The sequence below is a fragment of the Lissotriton helveticus genome, chromosome 7 (assembly GCF_964261635.1).
Source record: "Lissotriton helveticus chromosome 7, aLisHel1.1, whole genome shotgun sequence".
NCBI classification, from domain to species: domain Eukaryota; kingdom Metazoa; phylum Chordata; class Amphibia; order Caudata; family Salamandridae; genus Lissotriton; species Lissotriton helveticus.
The window spans coordinates 101,619,796-101,643,698 of NC_136068.1; the positions used below are offsets into that span (position 1 = coordinate 101,619,796).

The window sequence follows — 23,903 nt, forward strand, 5'->3', positions numbered from 1 at the left end:
GATGAGTCACGTCTTAAAGCCCTGCGCCAGAGGGAGGCGTTCCATCGCAGGGAGGGCGTTCCGGCACAGGAACGCCTCCTAAAAGTCGCTGAGTGAAATCTACAAGATTTCCCTCAGCCACTTTTAAGGCCATGCTGCGTCAAAACCCTGCGCCTGCTTGAAGCAGGCATAAGGATTGACACAGCATTTTCAGGGTAGGACACCCCCGAGCCTTGCTGGAGCTGCGTCGCACTTGCGACGCAACTCCAGCAATGCACCGCCTTTACGGAAGCAGATGCGTCACGCATCTGTCCATTTTTGCCCCATGATGCGCCGCATTGTAAATGTGGTGCATCCATGGTGGCGGAGCCGTGACGCACAATTACTGGTGCATCCCTGCTGATATGCAGGGATGCACCAGTTATTGTAAATCTGCCCTAAATTATCCTGTTCCCACATCTTGTAATTCAGCTGCTGGATCACGCAAAAATGGAAACGTAGCATGAAACATGTTAAAGGCCAATAAAAATGTATTTCCCTTTTAAATCTGCAGGCACAGGAATGTTCCAAAAGTTGTCATTTCCGATTTTGGAGTAATTTATTGCAAGAGGCTGACGGGGGACATAGGTAGACAGGAGGTGAATGTGTAGACATGATGTCAAAATTAGGAGCCGTGAGAGTAAGGGTAGGTGAGGAAAGGTAGAGATGGGAGCTTGCAAGAGGGAAGGAGCAACAGGAAGTTAATGAGCAGGATTGGGAAAGGAGCTAGAAAAGTTGGGAAGAGAAGGCCAAAACAAAAAAGATGGATGCAAGAGGAAATAGCCTTTAATTTGCTTATGTGTTAGGAACATCTCTACTAGTCAGAAGGTAGTAGGAAGTTGAGGGAGTCGTTAGAAGCACTCCGGGATGAGTAACGTGCATTCTATTCCATAACAATTCAACTCTGTCGGCTCAAACTATTTTGAGAGTTTCATTATTAATTTCTTTACCAATAGTTTTCACATTCTGTTTTGTAGGTTTGAGACAATATTCTGACACGTTGCGATCTGAGCTATGATAAACCAAACAACTTTATCAAGAAATTTATATTTGCTTGTTATTGATGAGTGAGAACCTGGCTTCTGCTTTCATGTCCCCCACAGATTATGACATCTAATGCAAAATGTATTTGTATAGGGCTATGCAATGCTCAACGTGAAATGCGTATGCCAACTCCTCCAATTTTAGGGATTCATACAGACTAGAAGATGGAATAGATGAAATGCCTATATTTCAGAGGATTTCAAACTAGGGTCTAGGAGACTTCCAGGCTATCCACATAAGGTAAACATCCTTAAAATTAATAGAACTAGAAATTAGTTACACAGCAGCTGCGGCTGCTAGCCATTACCAAGCAACTCCCCAGTACCTTGACTGCCCTTCACCTCAGCCGGGGCCATTTAGTATCCTAATGCCACTCGTAGCTAGGGCCACTGGAATTATGCAGCAGATGTGGGCCACATTATGTGGGAGGGTTGACTAAATTATGAAGAAAGAAAAGGGAAATCACCTGGTGTAATGTTGCATAATTTTGGATAGGGTGGTATGGTCTTGTTATTTGCCAACTGTGTCCACTGGCGGACTCAGGGCGGAGGAGTTCCATGCGGTAAGTCGTGAGGGGGTGACACCATGAGTTACCCGCACCGGGTGACACCGACCCTAGTGACGCCACTGGTGCTGAGAGGACTGGAAAAGCCGCCAAATGTGCACAGAAGTGAGGGGAGGGTGCTGAGAGGACAGGAAAAGCCGCCAAGACCTTTAAAATCGGTGTGCTTTGGAAGCTGAGAAATGTTGCACCCGGTGAGCAGGAGGGCCACAAGTAGCGGGCATTGCCACAATCACAGATGAATGACATAGCGACCTAAATGAGCCAGAAAAGGAAGGGGAAAAAAAAGCTGCCATGTTAAAATAAATGCGAGACACGGCCTGGCGGCCGTGTAAAGTGAAAGTACGGCCGGCCTGGGCAGTGAAAGGGGAGGAGGGAGGAGAAATGCGAGTCACGGCAGCAGCTGCCTTTGATGTGCCGGCCGGCCGTGCAGTGAATAATTAGGGGAGGAGAAATGCCGGCTGGGGGAAGCTTGAGATGCCTGTGGGAGGGAGGCTGGTGGCTTTGATGTGCACGCGCTTTTTGCCAATGCGCTTGCGCATTGAGCTTGTTTTTCTCGGGCACAGCAACAAATCGCCGAGATGGTTAAGCTCTCGTTAAGCCACAATATAGCTCGTCAGCTATGCGCAAGCGCATTAGCAGGCGAGCCCTAAAAACGATGACAAGCAGGGAACAGAGGCAAGCAAAAAAACGATGACGATGACTAGCAGGGAACAGAGGCAAGAAAAAAAAGCATGCTTGCCTCACCTGGGGTATGTCTTCAATCCCGGGAGCCCCACACTCGAACCCTGCGCGTCCTCACTCGGGCACCGCACTGCAAGCTGGCCCCCCAGAGACGGCGCCGCCGGTGCAGACTCAGGCCGCGACACCAGGAGCATATGCAGGCCCAGGATGCTGCTGATCGGGATGGCGGGAACGGCTAGACACCGATCTGTGCCCAACCGAGGATTGTGCCCGTAGGTGTTGAGGACTGCTGAGAGCAAGATCAGGCGCCCTCTGACCCCCGGTGCTACACGGGGATTCCAAAGAGCGAGGAGCCGGCCTGCGCATCTGCAAAATGGCAGCGGCCGATCAGCCCTCCCGATGAGCCTGGAGCAACGAGTCGGACTGCTGCCCTGACGTCTGGGAGGTCCCCGCTAGAGCGCGACGGACGCTGCTCATCCTCTGCACGGACTGGAACCTCCGCCGAGTGAGGAGTGGGGACAGCGGACTCACAGGCACTGTGGGCTCCGGAAGCATCTGGCCACGAGGAGGCAGGAGGCGGACGGTGGGGAGAGCTGCGGCACGCGCAGGCCCGCCTGGCAGAACGCAAGGCAAGCTGGAGAGCGTTCCTGCCGCCAAGGCCCCCCACATGGTGGCATTGCGGACGAACTGCTCTCTCCCCTGGAGAGCGCTCCAATGCGGTTGCGGTATATTAAAATAAAAACTAGTATCGGGCAGACGGGCAGCAGGAGTCTGTAAGCCCCGTCCATTTCAGACTGGGGGGCGTGTTTTTTGTTGAGTGACTGAAGAGGTCACAGAGACCGCAAAAAGTCACGCCCCTCAATCCGAAACGGACGGGGCTTAAAGTGACAGACAAAGCTCTTCTCCAATGGCTGGCCGCCGTTTAGAAAGCCAGCCAATGGAGAAGAGCTAGCTCGTTTACCTCCTTACACTAGAAAACATAAAATCTCGCCAGCGAGACTGCGCAAGCACAGCCTACGCTAGCCGAGACCTAAAAACATCTTACGGCCTTTCCTTTCGCAATCCCTGTACCACAGCAAGATTGGCACATACTTCACTTTTCTTTTCTTTCACTAACTGCAAAGTGAGAGTAGTTTTCAAACACTAATCCCCATATTAAAAAATAAGCAGTAGATTGCCAGAAGACAGTCTGACATTTGACCTCTGTGTTTAAAGTGCAGCAAATGTGACAATATTAATACAAATTATAAATGCATCTTTATTTATTGCTTGGACATTTTTGACCCACCTAAAATCAGCTCGACCCACAGTTTGGGAAACACTTTTCTAGAGAAATCTCACTCATTAAGTGAAAGCCTCAATCTTGATCTCACTCATTTGTTGCCAGTCTCACGCGTTAGAGGGCAGTTGCACGTGCCAATCTCACGCATTAGAGTGAAATTGCAACGCATTAGAGTGCAGTTGCACGTGCCAGCCCCACGCATTAGCGTGCAGTAGCACATGCCAGACCCGCGCATTAGAGTGCAGTAGCACATGCCAGTCCTTCGCATTAGACAGCAGTTGCACGTGCCAGCCCCACGCATTAGACAGCAGTTGCACGTGCCAGCCCCACACATTAGACAGCAGTTGCACTCATTTAGCGTAAAGTCCTGCCCCTGAAGTACAACTTTGAGCACTTGGATTGTGGCCCAGCACTGATTAAAAGGTACTCTTAGGTACACTTGACCTGGAGAACTGCAGCTCAGGCAAGGGCTTGAAAGGCCAGGAGTGTATTTGCGGAGTGGGAAAGAATCAAACAGCTTAAGAGCCAGGGGCAGGATTTAGAAAAAAACTTCTGCTTCAAGCAGTTGATGCAGAGACACTTGGATGCCCTGCTTCAGAGATGAGAACACCTGAATACAAATGTAGCAGAGGAACACATTGAAAGAGACAGTGGGAAGGTAAGGGGGTGCAAAGTGACAGAGGGGTTGCAGTATGAGGAAGAATAAAATGATACCACGAGGAACCACATAAAGGAAGACTGAATAAAGACAGGAGGGGGGACACAGAGAGGGGGAAAGCATCACAGCCATATTACTGCGCAGAGACAAAAATGGAGACATGCATTATTAACACAGGAGTTCAAAATATACAAGAAGTCTCCAGGCTGGATCCCATCCGAAAGCAGACCGTGTGACAGGTACAGTGATCGACCGAATGTGGGTAAAGGACAGAAAAAAACTGGCAGTGGAGGGTGCTTCCACGGCCAGCTTTAGGGCGGTGCGACTGGTGCAGCTGCACTGGGTGCTGACCTGTAGGTAGGCACTGACCTCAAGGTGGTGGGCGCTGCGTTAGCAAAGACTTAAGATTTAAAAACACCTACTGTAGAGTTCCTTGTGCCCAGCTTTCAGGCAGCAATACAAATGTCAAGATAACTCTTGAGATTAATGTTCTTGCTAGAGAGAGAGATCTGAGTTCTGTATAGTGAGTTTGCACTTGTCATGAAGTAGCGCGGAGGGTTAATATGCCTGCTGCAAAGAACAAATGTGTATGCTTTGTTAGCTGAGCGAAATAATAAAGCCAGCCTTTACCACGGCGTTAAAACAAATTAAAGGTATGTGAGAGAAGGGCTGTGGAGTAATGAGGGGCACTTTTGCCGGGTAACAGTCAGGAAATCCAAGGAGGGGGTCATGGGGGGGGGCAAAATAGATTGTTGGCACTGGGCGTCACCAGTGGTAAAGCTGGCCTTGGGTGCTTCATAGTAGAGAGGTCAGGTGTGGACAAAGAGACCGCTCCCTCGAAAAAAACATCAACTTACGACTGCCGACACAACATGAGGGATGTGGCATCACTGCTAGAGGACAGCGGAAAGATGAGAAACAAGGGCATGTAGGGGTAGGGGTGCACAAAAAAATACAGCTCCTGGATGCTAACACTATAGAGTGGCTGTGGTTTGCAGGAAGTGGCAGTGACAGTGTATACAGCGGGCACAAGGAGACTTGGGACAGTTGAGGCGAAATGAGAAAATGGGTGGACTGGAACAAACAGACAACCCGCCAATACTGTCATGACGTAGTAGCTGTGATGGGCAAGAACAGCCTACGCAGGGTAAGTTGTTCAGTGTAAGAGAAGACACGGAAATGATCAATGGTACTCTAGAGAGAAAGTGCAATGTGGGGGTGGGTCAGAAAGGGATAGGTGGGTAACCACACAAAAAAATAAAATTTCACCACCAATAGAAAACCACAGGACCATAAAGTTACATTAAAACAAGCATTGGCAACGCCGATAGGTCTTGCCCATGCAAGAGGTATGGTCTTTGTGAATGTGTTTAGCCATGTGATCTCCAATACACTACCCTATATTTCACCATATAATCCTTTTCAGACTTTTCCCTCCTCTATCCCTCCTTGGATCACCCTAAAGCTCATTTTAATATGATGACCTCCCAAACAACGTCTACATTCTTCCCATCTTTCCCTCCTTTGACTGATCCCAAATCACATTTTACTACTATGATCTCCCTAATTCATTTCTAGAGATTCTTCCCTCCTCCATCTCTCCTTCTACTCATCCCAACCCTCATCTTACTACTATGATCTCCCACTAAAGTCTTTATAGACTCTTCCCTTTTGTATACCCCATCATCCTTTTCAATCCAACTACAGACTCACATGTTCACCGCTCAAAATAATTCAAACATCACTGACATAATCCACAACTAATCCTTTTTGGGTTCCAAGGTAGCATGCTACTCGCCAAAAAGCGATCTGACGCCTTGCAAGGGGTAGTAAGCGATATATAAATGCGATTACATTACAACAGATTCAAGGCAATTACAAAAATAGAGCAGCAAACAAGAGGGCAGAGAGGGAAGCAGACTTTGGAAAGGGAAAATGGCATAGCCCGCAGGCTGTGACTTAAAACAGAAGTCAGGAGTGGCGCGGGCATCGCAACACCTTCAGTACTCCAGTCGCCAGACCACTAGGCCACCTGAGAGCAGCAAATACAGAGTAAGTTGGGGCCATTGCCAGCTTGCGATATTCCAATGAAGGTGACCTAGGTCTCGAATTAGTATCAATTGTATTATTGTTGGTAATATATGGAGTAATAATTGTACTTACCAGACAGGCCGCTTCCTGAACAAGCGTCTCCAGGGAATGTTGGTCTGGGTAGACAGAGAGAAATTCTTTGTGATGTCCTCCAGCGAAATGATGTGCTCTGCAGAAAGATCAGTGATGGAGACAGGATGAACGACAGATCGCAAATGCTGAACGCTTAAGACGAGAAGTGCTGTCTCTTTAAACGTGTATGCCAAGTTGCTAGCTAATGTGTCACTTAAAGGAACAGGCGGCCTTGTTTTGAGGATATCAGGGCCAGATCAGACAATAGGGTATTCAGGGCTTTCCTATATCGCCACTACCTATGAAAGGATGGTAGGGGTAGGAACATGCAAAAAGAATATGTCAGGCTCTCCTTTAAAACGCTAGGCCATGTAAAGAAATGTGCAGCAGCAGCCCTTCTGGCCTTTAAAAATGTAATTTACAAAGTTTCTTGAAAATATAAATGACTTTTATGATCATGTTAATGGTCACAAATTCCAATTTTTTTCATGGTGGGAAATCCACTAGTGTGGCAGATTGTCTGCAAGGGTTGCAAACAGCGATGGTTCTAGGTGTAAGGTCATGGTGGTTGGCCATTTGGAATGTACACAACACCCCTAACATTCACGCTCTTTCCCAATGGTTTCAACCCCCAATTTGCACACTTAAATTTGCTGCAATAAATAACTAGACCAGGGTGAAAATTGGATGTGAAAATTATCCAAACCCATATATTTCTAGGGAGTGTAGGGAAAGAGTTTCTCCATCCTCAAAAAATATCTGATGGAGAAAAATTGAATAAAATGTGGATGTGATAATGCAGATTTCTGCTGTACATGCCTATTGCCACTGTTTTCCCAGTGATGTGTATGATTTCATATGCTGCAGCAAAGGTACTACAGGCAGGGATTTCATATAGGACAGGCAGGGATTTACTATACTACTCCACAGGATTTCAATAAATCCCACAAGTGAGAAATCTACAATTAGTAGAGCTCTGATTTTTAAGTTTTTGTGTGTTGTCCCTATAAAGGCATTGGCCTTTTCCAAGTGGAGAAATATACATCCCACACTCTGTACCTGGGACATTGCGCCCAAATGGCTGGGTCATCACTTTTTGGGATGAGCACTATACAATGTAAGTAACTAAGGTGATATTGGTTACACCTCCTATCCTTTCCTAAAAAAAGGTACAATCATGTCTCTTTAATTACATATGAACAATGTCCATCATCTGACTTTGGTTCTAAGTCTTTGAGAGACCCTGTTACCCAAGGATATCTAAAGCAGAGGCAGGAACTATAAAAGTTCAAAAAACATTTTATATAATCACCCGCAACTCTATACAAGTAACACTTTTATTATACATAACAATGTCAAAGTTTTGTTATTTATCCTACTACAACCAGCGAAGGGTCCAACATGATATTTTCTCATTTAAAAAAGCCTCCAGCATCACGTGTTTTGACTATGCTTGGTCACTATCCCTATGACTTCCTCAGGGCTCAACCATTAGTCTAATAGTGCCCCTCATAATGTCAACTAATTGCATTAAATAGATCTGTACCCACTAAAAAGACCACGATTGTCACTCTTAAAAGGTTACTTGCTGTATTTGAAGATAATTTCTTCATCTGGGTATAAGGCCTCCCATTTTGCATTAATGTTGAAGGTGCAATATACTACCGTGTCTCCACACCGTTGCGTGTGTTAAGTCATGTTAAGGGTTTGAAAGTGCACCTATGCCAAATAATCATGATGCTACAGAACCATAACACATCAATGTGAATAGGAAGGTCAGAGGCTAATGTGAGTAAAGCCAGGTTTTAAATTGGTCTGAATATAATCAATGAGTAATACCCACATATACTGAGTGGGCGGTATTCCAAGTTCTGGGCGAACTCGACAACTTCCAAGCTCATGCCACTCGGTGGTGATCTTCCTCTCATTTAAAGTCCAGGTGATCAGCATTCTTCTAGCGCTGGCTGGTGCCATTTATAAGTGGTGAGCCCACGTGTTTATGCTGTGTCACCCCATGAATGAACGAAATGCAAACTATTATCACCTCTTTGCCTTCCGTTCCTCCTTAGAGTGACACAAAAGAGAAGTACACCTAAATTCAGCATTGTGGCGTTACCTACCTTTCAACAAAATTCCGATCCTGCTATTCTGCTCACCCGGCTACTCCTGTGAGCGTTGCTGGTAAACTGGCTGTGGAACTTAGTCTACGTCAATGCAGCCCGGCCCAGCCCATCCCAATGCTGCTCTTTAAAATACACAGTATTAGACTCGGATTCAAATGTATGAGAGCAATGTTGGGATTGGCTTGAGCAGGGCAACCCAGTGCTCCATCAGAGACCTGCCGTCTCTGCCCCCCAGCGTCTCTAACTGTGCGGTATTCAGAGGCCTTTAAAGTGGGCAACTTAGACTCACCCGAGCCGGATATGTGCACTTAATTTATGGCAGCCCTCTGGTCTACATTACAAGATGAGGACCATGCCTCCTTCTCCTGCACTACCGAACGCCTGCCACCGGCACTGCATAATTTATAAATGTTTTTACTGTTTCGCTCTTAAGTGGCGGGGCAACACTCATTTGCCACGATGGATAAGCCACCGCTGCATTCTCTTCCTGGTCAAGCAGCAGGGCCCCAGCTTTCAAAGGTTGCTCTTGGACCCCTGCAGTCCACTAACTTCTTATCAAGGTCAACACATCCATAACTTCTATTGAGGTCCCTCCACCTCCTTTTGAAATATGCCATAGTAACCACTTAAGAAAGCAACTATAGGTTCACTCTTTAATGTAGTGCATTTTACGACCCTCTACAACTCACTGCTTCCTGTGAAACTCCTGAAGACTGCTATTAGTCCACAAAACCAGAAGTTTGAAAAGTTTCACGATAGCTCCACTCTGAACCCTTTTGGATTACTTCTAGGATGATCATATGATGCAGTACAAATGTAATGATAAGAAAGTAAAGTAGAGCCATAACTGTAGTTGAACACTAATTTATATTACTAAATGTCCTTTCTAAATAATAAAAAATCGACGTTTTTTTTAACATTTAGAATAAAAATGTAAATTATGTATTTATTATATTTTTATTAAAATAAGGTTGGCATTAAGGGTTATGGCAAGAATTAGGGTGAGAGATGGGATTAATGTATGGCTAGGATGAGGTCGGTGCAAGTATACAGGGTGAGACATGGTAAGGGTTAAACCCGTGGTCAGGACTTTTTTTAAGCACATTGTATTTCTAATTAAAATAAATATAAATGACTTGTGTACCATAAGCTGATAAATATATATATATTGTATGGAACTTAATTACAAACAACTCAGCTGATAGTAGATGTTCTGGGTCCTAAATCTGCGTCATCTTTCGATAGGCTGGTATACTATTCTATAGAGTTTTAGAAAGTCCACAGAAAATAGGATTGTGAAACAGTCATCTGCTCCCTAAGCAACTGCCAGAAGGAAGCCGGCCCCGCCCTCCGAGCTGCTCTCTCATGCACCCTGTCCTTTGAAGTCCCATGTACTTCCCGCCCCTTCTCGGTTCTTTCCCACTTCTCGTTGCATCCCCTCCAGCTGCTATCACATGCTTGGCGACGAGTCATATGCGCTGCTTTCAACCAATGACCAGGGGCAAGCATCGCATGCTTTTCAAGGATATAGCCAGGGTGTCATGGGACCTACAGGGAGAACCCCCCCCCCCTCTCCCCAGCTGGTGTTTGAACTGTGAAATACAGCATTAATTAGGGTTCAGTGGGCACCTCGGCCTCTGTGCCCCGGTGCCACTGCACCTGCTGCACCAATAGATGCAACTCTGCTGGGGTTTTTGGCTCCCGGCTGTCGACACTTAAGTCAGGTGAAATAATTGTATTGTATTGCATTGTATTTGCATTTATATCGCTATAAAGCTCAATTTACAAGTACTGCGGTGTCTTTGGCTCTAGGCCCATGCCCATCGCGTTTTAGTACATTCAATTGGCTCCCTAGCTTCTCGAGTCAGTACAACAGTACATATCTGCGTTTCCACCCCGTTCTTCCTTTCCATTCAAGTCTTCGCATGTTACCTTCTCGCTTGCGTGGACAGATTTTATTTTCCTGCTCGAGGTGTTTTGCTGAAAAGTCTGTCACCCAGAATGCAGCAGCACCTCTCTTCAACAGGGTAAACAACAGAGGACAACTCTCAGCTCTGCACTGGCTGACAGGCAAACACAGAGGCTTGCATCCCTCTGCCACAACCTTTGTGTTTCCGTTTCCAGGCTCTAGAACCTCCTCTGCTTACCCAGCAGAAGCTCCTGGCAGAAAAAACCTGCTGTTCCCTCAGGGAGCAGCATTCCCGAGCCACTGATTCCCCGCCAGAGTTGAGATTGCGCGTGCCCCCAGCCATTTTGAACATTACAACCAAACCTAAGCTAAACAATCTGAGAGTTCTGTGGACGAGGGCCAGTTAATTATCTACAAACTGCAACGTGCAGCCAGGGAAGCAGGAGCAAGGAGAAACGTCCTTCAGGAAAAAACAGAACAACCTTTTCCAAAATCGAAAGGCCAATGCCAAGCGACCACCAGGGTGATGTGCATTTATAAATCTAACTAGCAGTCAGAAGCATAGGAGGGCAACACAGGCCAGGCACAGGCCCAAAGTACCGTCAAACACTTCCAGTAGCACCATGAGAGTAACCTGTAGCATTAGTGAATGAGGTCTTTTCACAGGCTCTGGTTGGAGACGTCTTCTTAGCACTCTGATTTCAGTAAAGTCCAAGGAGCAAGAACAACAAGCAGAAGCAGTACGCAAGTTTCCTACAATGCCTCTACACTGGTTCAGACCAATTGCAAGCCGTGCTCCTTGTGACAAAAATGACCTACCATCCTGGGCCCCACCAGTGCACTAATAAAACAAGACAACCCACTGCACACCCCAGATATAAATAAGGGCCTAATTTATATGTTGGCGAAATGGTAATTCTGTCGCGACGGCGTACCCTTTCTGCCAACATAGTGGTCCACCTGCTCGATTTAAAGGAGGGTGGACCTTTGGTGTAATGACGGCAGCGACTACTCTGAAGGTCCGACGGAGTAAGGGCCGTTGGAGGTTGACCTGTACATACATTGCAAACATAGAGGTCCGTTTTCACTGCCCGTCACTGCCAGGAAAGGGCAGTTAAAATTGCAAAATGCCATCCTCGCCATGGGAGATAACTACCATGGCGATGGGGACATTGTTTTGGATTTTTTTTGCGAAATCATAAACCCACTGCAGGGTTTTGTTTTAGAAAATGTTTTTTTTTTTAAATACTTTGCTGTACGGCTACGTCATGTTTGGCAGAGCCATAAGGCCACGTTGCAATACACAGGCAGGAACCGCCCTTTGGGGCAGTACCTGCCAATGCTTGAAATGTCTGCTGGCCCAACAGATATTTCGAAATTGGGTCATCGGAACATCCGCCAGCGCAACGGAGTAATTATTGATTCTTACCCCAATTCTCCAGAATTGCTCTAACTTACAGGCCTTCAAATTTGCAAACCCATTGTGCACAACCATTTTTCTGAAATCTAGTTCTAAAGATATAACAATAATGTTCCAGGCCAGGGGTTGGTGCATTCCTATGGACCCTCAGTGATGCTTCCAGCTTTACTCCTACACCAGGAACAGACAGACCAAGAGGTGCGAGTCTTTGATAATCAGCAACTGGTCAATGCTGACTCAATTATGTTTTCTGCAAGTATGCTTCTCCAAGAGTAGAAATTAGTAGAAATTAATCAAATTTTGACTCCGCACTCTAGCTCCTTTCTTTCAGGTAAATATTGTTGCAAAATCTGTGCCCTCTGTCCTCCAAGCTAACTAAGGAGAAAAGAGGGTCTATAAATGCATATTGATGCTTTTTTTTTTACCCCTTGCCTCTATTACACAGAATTTCTTTCAAAGTCCAAATGTTACACCTACTCTGTGAAGTGGACAGTAATCTGCTGCATATTCTTATGTAATATGAACTACAGCAGCGGCTATCAACCTTTAAACTTCTGGGGACACTCCAATTAATGATTACTGGACATTAGTGACCCCAACCTAAGAAATTGCTACGATTTGAACCTAAAAATAATACAAACAACTAAATAAACAAGCATATATTAAAAAAATATGTACATTATGTAATAGTTTGCTTAATACAGAGACAAACGATTTACAACATTGAAATGTGTATTTTAATGGGAATATTGCAGTGTTTTTCCAATTTGGATTGATTTATAAAAGACACAACAGTAGGACAGGCTCTAACATATTAATTTGTCTTTTTTACGGTAATGCATGCTGTTTTTTCGGTGCATATTAGAGCTTTCATTGTGGTCAGCAGTTGTCCATACTACTGTTTTCTGTACCTGAGCTGCTCCCAGGATTCAAGCTAAGGATACCAAGTTAATTTTTAGCTTCCAATTTCAAATTCCTTCACATTTAGAGAGCGTTTACAAATTTTCAGTTTTACATTTATCTTTTTTATTGCATGTGTAAAGTTCTTAATTTGCTAATACCACTTGGTTTTTAAACAATTGCAGACTTCCTGAGTAGGTGCCGCAGACCCTCAGGGTTGCAAGGACACCAGGTTAATCACCAATGGCCTAGAGCACTTAATCACTACAGAGATTGCACCCTGTGAGGTTGAAAGCTGTCATCAAAATCAAACATAAAAGTCAACTCAAGAACTCCATTAGTCAGAGCTGCCTTCAAACTTTAGAAACAGAGGGTTACTGAGAATCCAGCACACTCCTGAATGGTTCATTTTGTCTGCAGTGAAGATACCCACAGATATTCCAGTCTAAAATAAAGAATGATTTCTGGACTGGCGGGTACTCTCAAAGCGGAGCACTGAAAGGTTGGTTGACTGTGTTGCAGGTAACCCTTTCGAGGCAGAACTCTGTGGGCCAGTGGCATACAGGGCCGGACTGGCTACTGGGCAGTTAGGAATGCTGCTGAGCTGGGGGCTGATTTCGTTAATGGGGGACTGCATGAGCTAAACGAAATTAGTTTTGCTTTCAGTATTTCAAAGCACACGCAGGTCTCCATGGACGAAATCAGCCCCCAATGCAGTAAAATCAGGCAGTAGCTCGGAAGCATTCCAAACTGCCCGGTAGCCAGTCCGGCCCTGGTGGCGTAGTGTGGGCGGTTGCCCCGGGCGCAAAATTCTAAGGGGGCGCAAAATTTAAAAAGAAAATTGAAAGGGACTCAGGAACTGCTAACGGTCCACGGGTTGGGGGGCGCAACACTTGCCTTACCCGAGTGGCTCACCGGCAACCAAGCTATGCCGCTGCTGTGTATGGGAATCCAAAAAAGCCCCTACAAGCCATTCTGCCCTTGAATTAAACAGAAGGGCATGCACATTATATATTAGCCGTGTGTTGGTAGCTGACAAACTAGGTAGTGCACGTGTGTCAGTGCAAATGCTTTGGAGAGCGAAGGGGTGAACTTACCGTTTTCAGAGAAGTGCTGCTTGTACATGTAATAAACCCACAGTAAGGCCAGGCTTCCAGAGAAGAAAAAGACGCTCTCCCAACCGTACCAGTCTAGCAGGAGAGAGCCAGCTCCACCGATCACCAAGGTGCTAGAACAAAGAAATGTGAGGAAAACCTTTAGATTGTGTTCCTTCCTCATCTTTGTAAAGAAGTCATCCAGACACAGTGAATATAATTTAGTAGTATCCTTGAATGGAGCTTGTAAATCAGCTTCCATGTTCATCCTTGTACATCAATGGAATGCCCCCTGGGCATTCCTTAAAGCGTAACGTTCTTTTAGAACTAATGACATCATTAACACATTATTACATTCTTCCCCCTCCCCCTAAAACACATAAAAGCTTCCATGTTCATCCTAGTACATCAATTGAATGCCCCCTGGGCATTCCTTAAGCCTTAACATTCTTTTAGAACTAATGACAGCTTATACACATTATTACAATCTTGAGCCAACTATCACCCTTTCCCAAACCACAGGTTAGCTAAGAGCACATCCCAGGACAGAGACACCAGGAAGAGACATTCACTTGCATAAGATCACAAAGACTGATAGTGACGCTGCAACCATATTACTGCACGCTTAAACTCACTACACTGGTAACCAATTTTAATAACCATCGAACTGAGACACAAAACCACCAACCTTAAAACCCCAAAATACCATAACACCTCAAAAGCAAACAAACAACTACAGGCAGCACCAGAACATTAAGCAGCAAGAATGAACTAGGACAGGAAATGCAGAACTTCAAGAAGAAACAAGCATTGGCAAAGCCAATAAGTCGGGCACTGGCTGCCTGCTTTTTGGCTTTATCAATGCTTGTTTTGTCGTGGTTTTTGCAACACTTTTATTGGGAAGCTGCCAATCCCGCTATCTGGAATCCATTGGTTCAAAGCAAAAATATTTTTGGTCACAAAAAGCATACATTGCCATAGTAGTCCCTGGCACTTAAAGGAACTACATTAAGTATGGATATCCTCTTTGTTATAGGATAGACCGCTTTACTCACATTGAAGGTAGCCAATGGCTGAAGTGGACGCGCCCACTGCCCATGCTGAGGTGGGTGGAAGAAAAATGTGAATCAACAAAAACAGACAAATGGAGAAAGAGGACTGACTGAAAGCCCCTATAAGTAACTATAGTATACATATAATATTACTAAAATCAAAACGTATTGGCTGACACCACACCTAAAAAGTCCCATCCATCCAACCAATCTCGGGATGATCAAGAGAATCTGAACTCTCAGCATTTGATCTATGAAGAGTCCCGGAGATCATCATATTTCAATAGTACCTGAAAGTCCCCTGCCTCAAGAGATACTTCATTGATTAAAAGATAATTGTGCCAAATATATAGACCCAGTGTTCTCACACATCTTTGTACAGGCACTGCTCACACCACGGTCACATCAAGGTTCCCAATCTGGCAAAGATTGTGCTTCTGAAAAGAACACTCTCCAAAACATAAGGACTAATTGCTCCACAAACATAAAGCCTAATTGCTCTTTGTCAGAGGTAGCACTTCATCCAAGATTCCTATTTCACTCCTGCCTTACACCGGTGGGACCCCCAACCACAATGTACAACACATGAGGAATGAACGTTCCTTCTACTCGAAGGCCCTAATTAAGAGTCTGGCGGTCCGAGAACCGCCAGACTCAGGGTAGCGTGGCGGTAACGGTGCAGCACTGCCGCACCAGCGGTCCGATCACCCTACTACAAGTTGAGCAATCGGACCAACCGGGGACTGATGCTGCCTAGGAACTGCCATTCCCTGGTGGTGGCACGGTGGTCCACAGGCAGCAATTTGCATGGCAGGACCACCGCGGTTTCCTCTCCGCCACGGTTTCCATGACAGTTCCACCTCCATGAAAACTGTGGCAGAGAGGAAATGCAGGAGAGGGCCGCCAGCATGATAGTCCGCTCCTACACTGCCAAACTCGTAATCGGGCTCTTAATGTAAATCACCAGACCACCCACAGTTCAGTTGATAGAACTCTCTCTCAAATGTCCACCTTCTCTCAAATGTCCACCTTCACCAATCACCCTTCCTCATGGTCGGGAAGCCAATCTGCAATGTAACATTCTCTGCCTATTGCTAACTTTTTCTATTAAAAGGTGAGACTCTTCCATTCGTGATCTCCTTACCCTCTGCTTCACTCTACAGGAGCAGACCTCGCCACTGACACTTAAGTACGATTAGGCCTGATCACCCACATACCTACCGGCTTGATTTTTTTTCATCTTCCACAGCCCCTCCGTGTATCCTCCTTAACCTTCCGCCAACCCTCCATGCAGACCATCAGCTACTCTTGCACAAATCCTCAACAAGCAGGTTCCATCACAAAACCACCTTTCAATATGAATTTTCTTAAACTTTCATATCAAAGGCAAAGGAACCAGTATCCTTTACATGTCTAGTCTTGGACTCTTTTGCCTAAAAAAGCCTCCAAGGTTCCCTTAAAAACATCCCAATGGGATGTCAGCAGTGGTCTGATGATCTTTGTTATATTCTTTAACCTCATATCTATTTCTTCTATGCTCTCCGCGTTGTGTTAACCAGTTACCCTCTATCCACTATTCATTTAGAATACTCCAACAACTAAAAAGCCCTAGGTTTGCTCTATGTAGACAACATGAGCATGAAATAAGTAAATAGGGGGCTATTAGTATTATATAATCCCAGGAACCAGTTACTCTACCCATTCCCTTCCAACTACACCATACACTAATCGTTATTCTATTGTGCATATGGTACCAGGGATCCTTATCCTCACACACTGGAAGCTTAACATCTGCCACCGGTACTGTACACATTCTGTGTGTGTAGGAAGTTTGCAAAGTTGTTGTACATGTTGAACCTTCTGCCGTCTTTAAAAGAGGCACCGCCATGGGACCGGCACGTCGCCCGCCTGCCAGACCACTAGAAAGTCATAATCTAGCGGGTGGGTGCGCGAGCTTTGGTGGAGGAGGGGCGCAACGACTTCACCAAAAACTCGTAATCAGGGCCTTAGTGTATTGTGAACTCACCCAAACTGTGATCCAGAGCCCACGGTGCAGCAGGTGAAGGCCCGCTCATTTTCCCGGACTCGCTGGGACAGGAGGCTGGTCAAAGCTGGAAAATAGACTCCTGAAATTCAAAAGGAAGCACTGTTACCAGCACTATCTACTAGACCAGCTATTCTTGCAATTTGTTTAAGCATGCACAGATGTGAGCAGAATATGGCATAATCCAAAGAGTAGGGCTTAAGAGGGGAAAAAAGAATCACAAAACCAGTGACACTCCTTCATCTGTGTCAGTGTAAGGACCCCAAAGCTGTCACCCGGGGCCCACCATTTCCCTCAAAATGACAGTAGACTCACCAAGTCTGCCAGTCCCTGCTTGAGAGATATATATACACACATACATATTTTCATAGTAATAGATTCAAAATATTTAAAAACTAATATATTGTAAAATATGTATATTATATATATATTTTCATAGTAGTGCATTTAAAACAAAATATTAGTGCAAAATAAATGTTTATCATGTTACAGTGATCAAGGCCCTTCACGGGCTGAAACGCCGGTGTGGTGTTTGGGCTACAATAAACAATATTGCACCATCATTGGGTTCGCTTCGTCTTTTGCTGAACTGCTGCCAAGACGTCTTCTGCTATATATATATATATATATATATATATATATATATATATATCTCACCAAAGGAAATTTGTACAGCCTCGTCACATGCATCAGCTGTCCAAAGTGCGCCCTTCGTGGGGGTCAAGATTGGTGATTAAAATCTATATTATATTATAATATATATATATATATATATATATATATATATATATATATATATATATATATATATATATATATATATATATCTATCTATCTATCTCCAAAGCTAAGGTGTCGCTCTGAACCCCTGCCACTTACAACGGAGGGCTAAGACGGGATAGCGAGTCCCAAAATAAATCCAAACTTCATCCAAGACTTGGTTTAGAAAAAAAGGAATGTCCGGGTCAGCACTGTGAAAATTCACGTAGAATGTGGTAACCACTTCTGCCCACTAGGGCCTCACTGAACTTTCCTTTATCAAGGTGGTAATCCTTATAATTGCACACAATGCGGCATTGTTTTTTGATTTCAGGCTCAAAGTAGAGGGGGTAGCCCACTTGGGCGTGATACATGCTAAGATGTGACACTGATTATTTTAGTGTTCCACCATCACACATTGCTCATTTGTTTTGCGCTTGATGCGCTGAATTATGTTATTGCCTTGCCAGTTGAAATCTTTATTGCATCAATGTTGCCTTGTAACGTCACTATTATTTCTAGATTGTTTTCACAATTTGAATTTTGAAAAAGAGCGTGCAATGTAGCTCGAGAAGTTTCAGACCTGTGAGTCTGTCAATTATGTCTACGAACATGTGACCATATTTAAAGCACTACTGCACTTACACTCACGCTCGTGATCAAGAGGAAGTTTCCTCGAAACGCGTAGAGTGGAGCCAAAATAAAGAGCTCGTAATTCTGCAAAAAGCTGGCCCGGACATTACTTTTTTTCTAAACCAAGTCTTGGATGAAGTTTGGAGATATATATATATATATATATATATTAAACCTTGGTCTTAAAATGTTGTTAATGATAGTAATTCTGAATGAAATGTTCAACATAAGGCTTAAGGGACCAAACTGAGAGAATTGTTCCCTTTTCTTTTCTCTGATATGTTATGCTTCGCTTTACTTCACTTTGTTGTGTTTTTTGTTTTGCCCTGTTTTGTTTTGCTCAGCCTTATTGGATCTGTTTCACACTATCGATTCTACATTCTTTTTGCATTAGCCTTTGCACGTGTACTTTGTTCAAAAGTATTTGATTTCTAATGAACTATACACATGTCATATGATTTCTGCCGTATTTCTGAGACTAAATGAATTTTTGATGAATTTTCATATGGAGAAGGTAATGAAGCAATGCCACTGTATGGGTATCTAGCTGAGGACATTTGCCGATCCACGGCTTAATGATATGTTATTAATTGCATTGATCTAATAAATTAGACTCCTCTGTTGTGCTTTAGTGCCCATTTGTGGGCTGCATAAGCTTTGTAAAGTGGGCATATATATACGTTACAATCTGGCGCCCATGTTAACAGAGTGGAGTGAGTCCTCTGTTGATTTCTATGTTCAGTGAAGAAATGCTTTATTAACTACCTGGCTTGATACATGTGAACACACTGACGAAAGCAGAACGCCGAAACGCGTCTGTGCATCTCTCCATATTAAAAACTAGTGGTTCTTTGCAGACTCCTTGAGTGCTTCTTCATGACCAACTTTGGGGAAGCAAATGAGCGATATATATATATATATATATATATATATATATATATATATATATATATATATATATATATATATATATATATATATATATATATATATATATATATCTACGATCTCAGCATTCTCTCACCAGAGCCCAGTCACGGATTCCATCGGCGCAGAAGAAGAGAGGAAGCCCCAAGTGCAGGTGAGCAGTATTTTATTTAGTAGTTTGGAGGGCCCACCTCGACATAACGTTTCGGCCTACCCAGAGGCCTTGGTCACATGACGCAAGAGTGGAGGAAGGCAAAATTTAAAGTGCAAGTGCGTGATTGGTTTGAACAATGATTGGTTGTTGCTGAGTCACATGTTCCAACTCCAGATTAAAATTCATGGAAGAAAGACTATAGAATATTTTCAATAAAAGGTCAATACCTGTTGTGTGACACATCAAACACAGATAGCAGCAATATCGTATGTGCATAGTTTGTATCTTAAGTTAAAACCTTAAACATTTACACATTTTTTTATATGTCGTAACAACATCATTTCAGCGGAAATATATCAAAAATATGAAATACATTTTAAACACTCATTTCCACTGTCCGATACTAGTTGTAAACATACTACAAAATAAGATTTTTTGCAAATGTAAGCAAACTACATGATTCAAAAAAATGGGTTTAAATACCACATCATTTGTCCCTTGGGATTGGAATGGTAATGCTGCAAATGCATATTTGTGATGTCAGGCGCACACTACTGTGACAAAAGCCTTGGAGGAGATAATATCGGTTTAAATACATTATCGCAGCCTCCCTATATACACACAATGATGACTCTGCCAAGTATTAGAATATACTTGGAAAAATTTCATGTTCAAACCTTAGTGAATGTGCTTATGATTAAAAATTGTGAAAATCTAGAAAAGTTTTGTTTTCATAAAAAACTTGTATAAATGCATTTGATTTCAACCTACGCCTAGGTTGAAAGAATATTTATAGTTGAGTCCACATCAATTGTATACTGTATAATTGAAGGCCTTAATTACGCATTATTCCAGAACATGCCCATATGTACAGTAGCCAAAATCTATTGGAAACCCGAGTCCAGAGACCTATCATAAGACTGATGGTCAGTTGTTTAGATCGAATAGTTTGCACATGAGATTTATAAACACGTGTAAAAATCCTCTGTGGAATTGAGACCTCCTGGGGTCTTACTATCCAACTCCATGATATACCTGGTCTCCAGACTTCTCAGCGCACCCTCTCTGTCACCACCTCTTCTTAAGGGGCTTATCGCATCGATGGCAAAATATCTCAAGAGTGCGCTGTTGTACATACATACATACACACACACAAAATGCATCTGAATGAAAATGCTGTTTTTGTTTTAATAAACAATCTGCTTTTCGAGTGTGTCTGAAAAGCAGATTAATTCCACTGATTGTTTATTAAAAGAAGAACTGCATTTTCATTCAAATGCATTAAATGCCTTACATGTTTTAGAGCAGCAGCTCCTTGGTCACATGATTCATGATACAACACTCTCCTCTGCATGTCCTTTATTTAATTTGCCCTCAGTGAGCCTCACAGGTGACATCAATTTAGGGCCGATTCCGATTTCGTTCAGAAAGCACCCCGACCCCGACCAAATCGGTTCCGGAATGCTTTCTGGACGGCTCGGATCGGGCGAGTCTGACCAAGCAATTTGGATGCATCCAGACTCCTATTGACTTCAATGAGAGCCTGTGCTTCGAATGAGAACACAGGCTCCCATTGAAGAAAGGGGTGGTTTGGGAAAATCGTTACAATAAAATATAGAAAATGTAAAACTCAAATAACATTTACAAAAAATACTATAAACATTCAAATAAATGTAAAACCAATAATATAAAAAAATAAACCAATTAGTGCTATCAAATCTATGTAACCAATATTTTGAAACATTTTGGAGTATAAGAATATTAACTATACTACTCCCACTCTACTTTATGCAACAGTAGAGAAAGTATGGACTTTGGAGGAGTTAGATTTACTTCTCCTACTCCAGTCAGCTTGGTGTTCTATGTATAGCCGGAGATGGCTGTTACCGGCAGGGGCACGCCCTCTCGGTCTGGAGCTCCGTGTGATCAGCTGAACTGGTGGTATGGTGTGAGAAACACAAAAAGCACGGCGCCCCCCCAAGCAGAGGTACTTGCCAGCTGGTGTGTGTCTGCGCGAAGGGGAGAGAGGAGGCGGCATTGCGCTGCCTGATAAGGGCTCATGTGTAGGTATGGCCGGAATAATGTGCCCAGGAGCGCTGCGGTGGACAATGCAGTAAACGCCAAGCAATTGGGGGCACGAAAGTGAGTCTGTTGTCCCATACACTGTGTATACGGGACCTCGTTGGACTGCAAGTTCCATCAGGCAGTGCGCCTGGGAGGTGCAACGCTGTAATTGAACTCACCTGGAGGAGGAGGAGCCAAGAGCTTGCGGACATTGAGGCAACCTCTAAGGCGCTGGGAACTTTGTTTTACTTGTGGAGTTGGCACTGAAGACGGCCATTGGGACCAGAAACGCGTCTGCCACTATTCTTCACAGACTTCAGGAAGCGACTGCAATTTTGCCAATAAATTCCTTCATATGAGCCCGGAGCATGTGTCCCGCTGATTACTTTTGTGGTCAGCTTGGTGTTCTATGTGTAGCCGGAGATGGCTGTTACCGGCAGGGGCACGCCTTCTCGGTCTGGAGCTCCGTGTGATCAGCTGAACTGGTGGTATGGTGTGAGAAACACAAAAAGCACGGCGCCCCCCCAAGCAGAGGTACTTGCCAGCTGGTGTGTGTCTGCGCGAAGGGGAGAGAGGAGGCGGCATTGTGCTGCCTGATAAGGGCTCATGTGAAGGTATGGCCGGAATAATGTGCCCAGGAGCGCTGCGGTGGACAATGCAGTAAACGCCAAGCAATTGGGGGCACGAAAGTGAGTCTGTTGTCCCATACACTGTGTATACGGGACCTCGTTGGACTGCAAGTTCCATCAGGCAGTGCGCCTGGGAGGTGCAACGCTGTAATTGAACTCACCTGGAGGAGGAGCCAACAGCTTGCGGACATTGAGGCAACCTCTAAGGCGCTGGGCACTTTGTTTTACTTGTGGAGTTGTCACTGAAGACGGCCATTGGGGCCAGAAACGAGTCTGCCACTATTCTTCACAGACTTCAGGAAGCGACTGCAATTTTTGCCAATAAATTCCTTCATATGAGCCCGGAGCATGTGTCCCGCTGATTACTTTTGTGGTCAGCTTGGTGTATATATATATATATATATATATATATATATATATATATATATATATATATATATATATATATACACATATATATATACACACATACACAAACAAAATGCATCTGAATGAAAATGCTGTTTTTCTTTTAATAAACAATCTGCTTTTCGAGTGGGTCTGAAAAGCAGATTAATTCCACTGATTGTTTATTAAAAGAAGAACTGCATTTTCATTCAAATGCATTAAATGCCTTACATGTTTCAGAGCAGCAGCTCCTTAGTCACATGATTCATGATACTGCACAGTATCGGTGGAAAAACACTCTCCTCTGCATGTCCTTTATTTAATTTGCCCTCAGTGGGCCTCACAGGTGACATCAATTTAGGGCCGATTCCGATTTCGTTCAGAAAGCGCCCCGACCCCGACCAAATCGGTTCCGGAATGCTTTCTGGACGACTCGGATCGGGCGAGTCTGACCAAGCAATTTGGATGCATCCAGACTCCTATTGACTTCAATGAGAGCCTGTGCTTCGAATGAGAACACAGGCTCCCATTGAAGAAAGGGGTGGTTTGGGAAAATCGTTACAATAAAATGTAGAAAATGTAAAACTCCAATAACATTTACAAAAAATACTATAAACATTCAAATAAATGTAAAACCAATAATATAAAAAAATAAAACAATTAGTGCTATCAAATCTATGTAACCAATATTTTGAAACATTTTGGAGTATAAGAATATTAACTATACTACTCCCACTCTACTTTATGCAACAGTAGAGAAAGTATGGACTTTGGAGGAGTTAGATTTACTTCTCCTACTCCAGTCTCCAAAATTATAGGGAAAGTATTGGACTTTGAACAAGTTAGATTTACTATTCCTACTCCTGTCAGTGCAACAGTAGGGAATGTGTTGGACTTTGGAGGGGTGAATTTTACTATTCCTACTAAAGTCTAAGTAAGAGTAGGCAAAATGTTCCACTTCAAACACATTACATATATGAGTAACCCCATTAATATAGATACAATATTAAACTCTTAATATATATGCCCTTAAAATTTAAAACAATCCATTTACACAGTTACTAATCAATAAAAAATAATTCTCAATTTATAATGAATTAATAAATGAATAAGAATTAAAGATCCCATAACTTAAGATAAGTCAAAGTTACGTATTTTACAGCATTAAAAACAGTTAACAATGAATTATAAATTATTAATTATTATTCAACTAACTTCCCACCCTACACCCCTACAAACCTAGCAGTCCACATCTAAAATATTAGTAAAATAAATAGGTATGAGTTAAATTACATCAAAATTAATTAAATAATTACTTTTTTTATTTATTGTTAATTGCTTAGTATTCCACCCTATATCCCTATAAACCCAACAGCCCACCAATAACATATACCTAA

General features: G+C 43.6%; 1 protein-coding gene across 4 annotated transcripts in view; it reads right to left on the minus strand.

Moving 5' to 3' along the window:
- SLC17A9 (solute carrier family 17 member 9) overlaps positions 1–23,903 on the minus strand; it is a 114,062-nt gene that overhangs the window by 49,968 nt on the left and 40,191 nt on the right. For all 4 annotated transcript variants that reach the window (XM_078651612.1, XM_078651611.1, XM_078651614.1 and 1 more), the window contains exons 5-7: positions 16,936–17,035; positions 13,861–13,991; positions 6,412–6,508 (exon numbers count right to left, since the gene is read on the minus strand). In XM_078651612.1, coding sequence (XP_078507738.1) covers positions 6,412–6,508; positions 13,861–13,991; positions 16,936–17,035 — 328 coding nt within the window. The remainder of the gene's footprint in view (positions 1–6,411; positions 6,509–13,860; positions 13,992–16,935; positions 17,036–23,903) is intronic.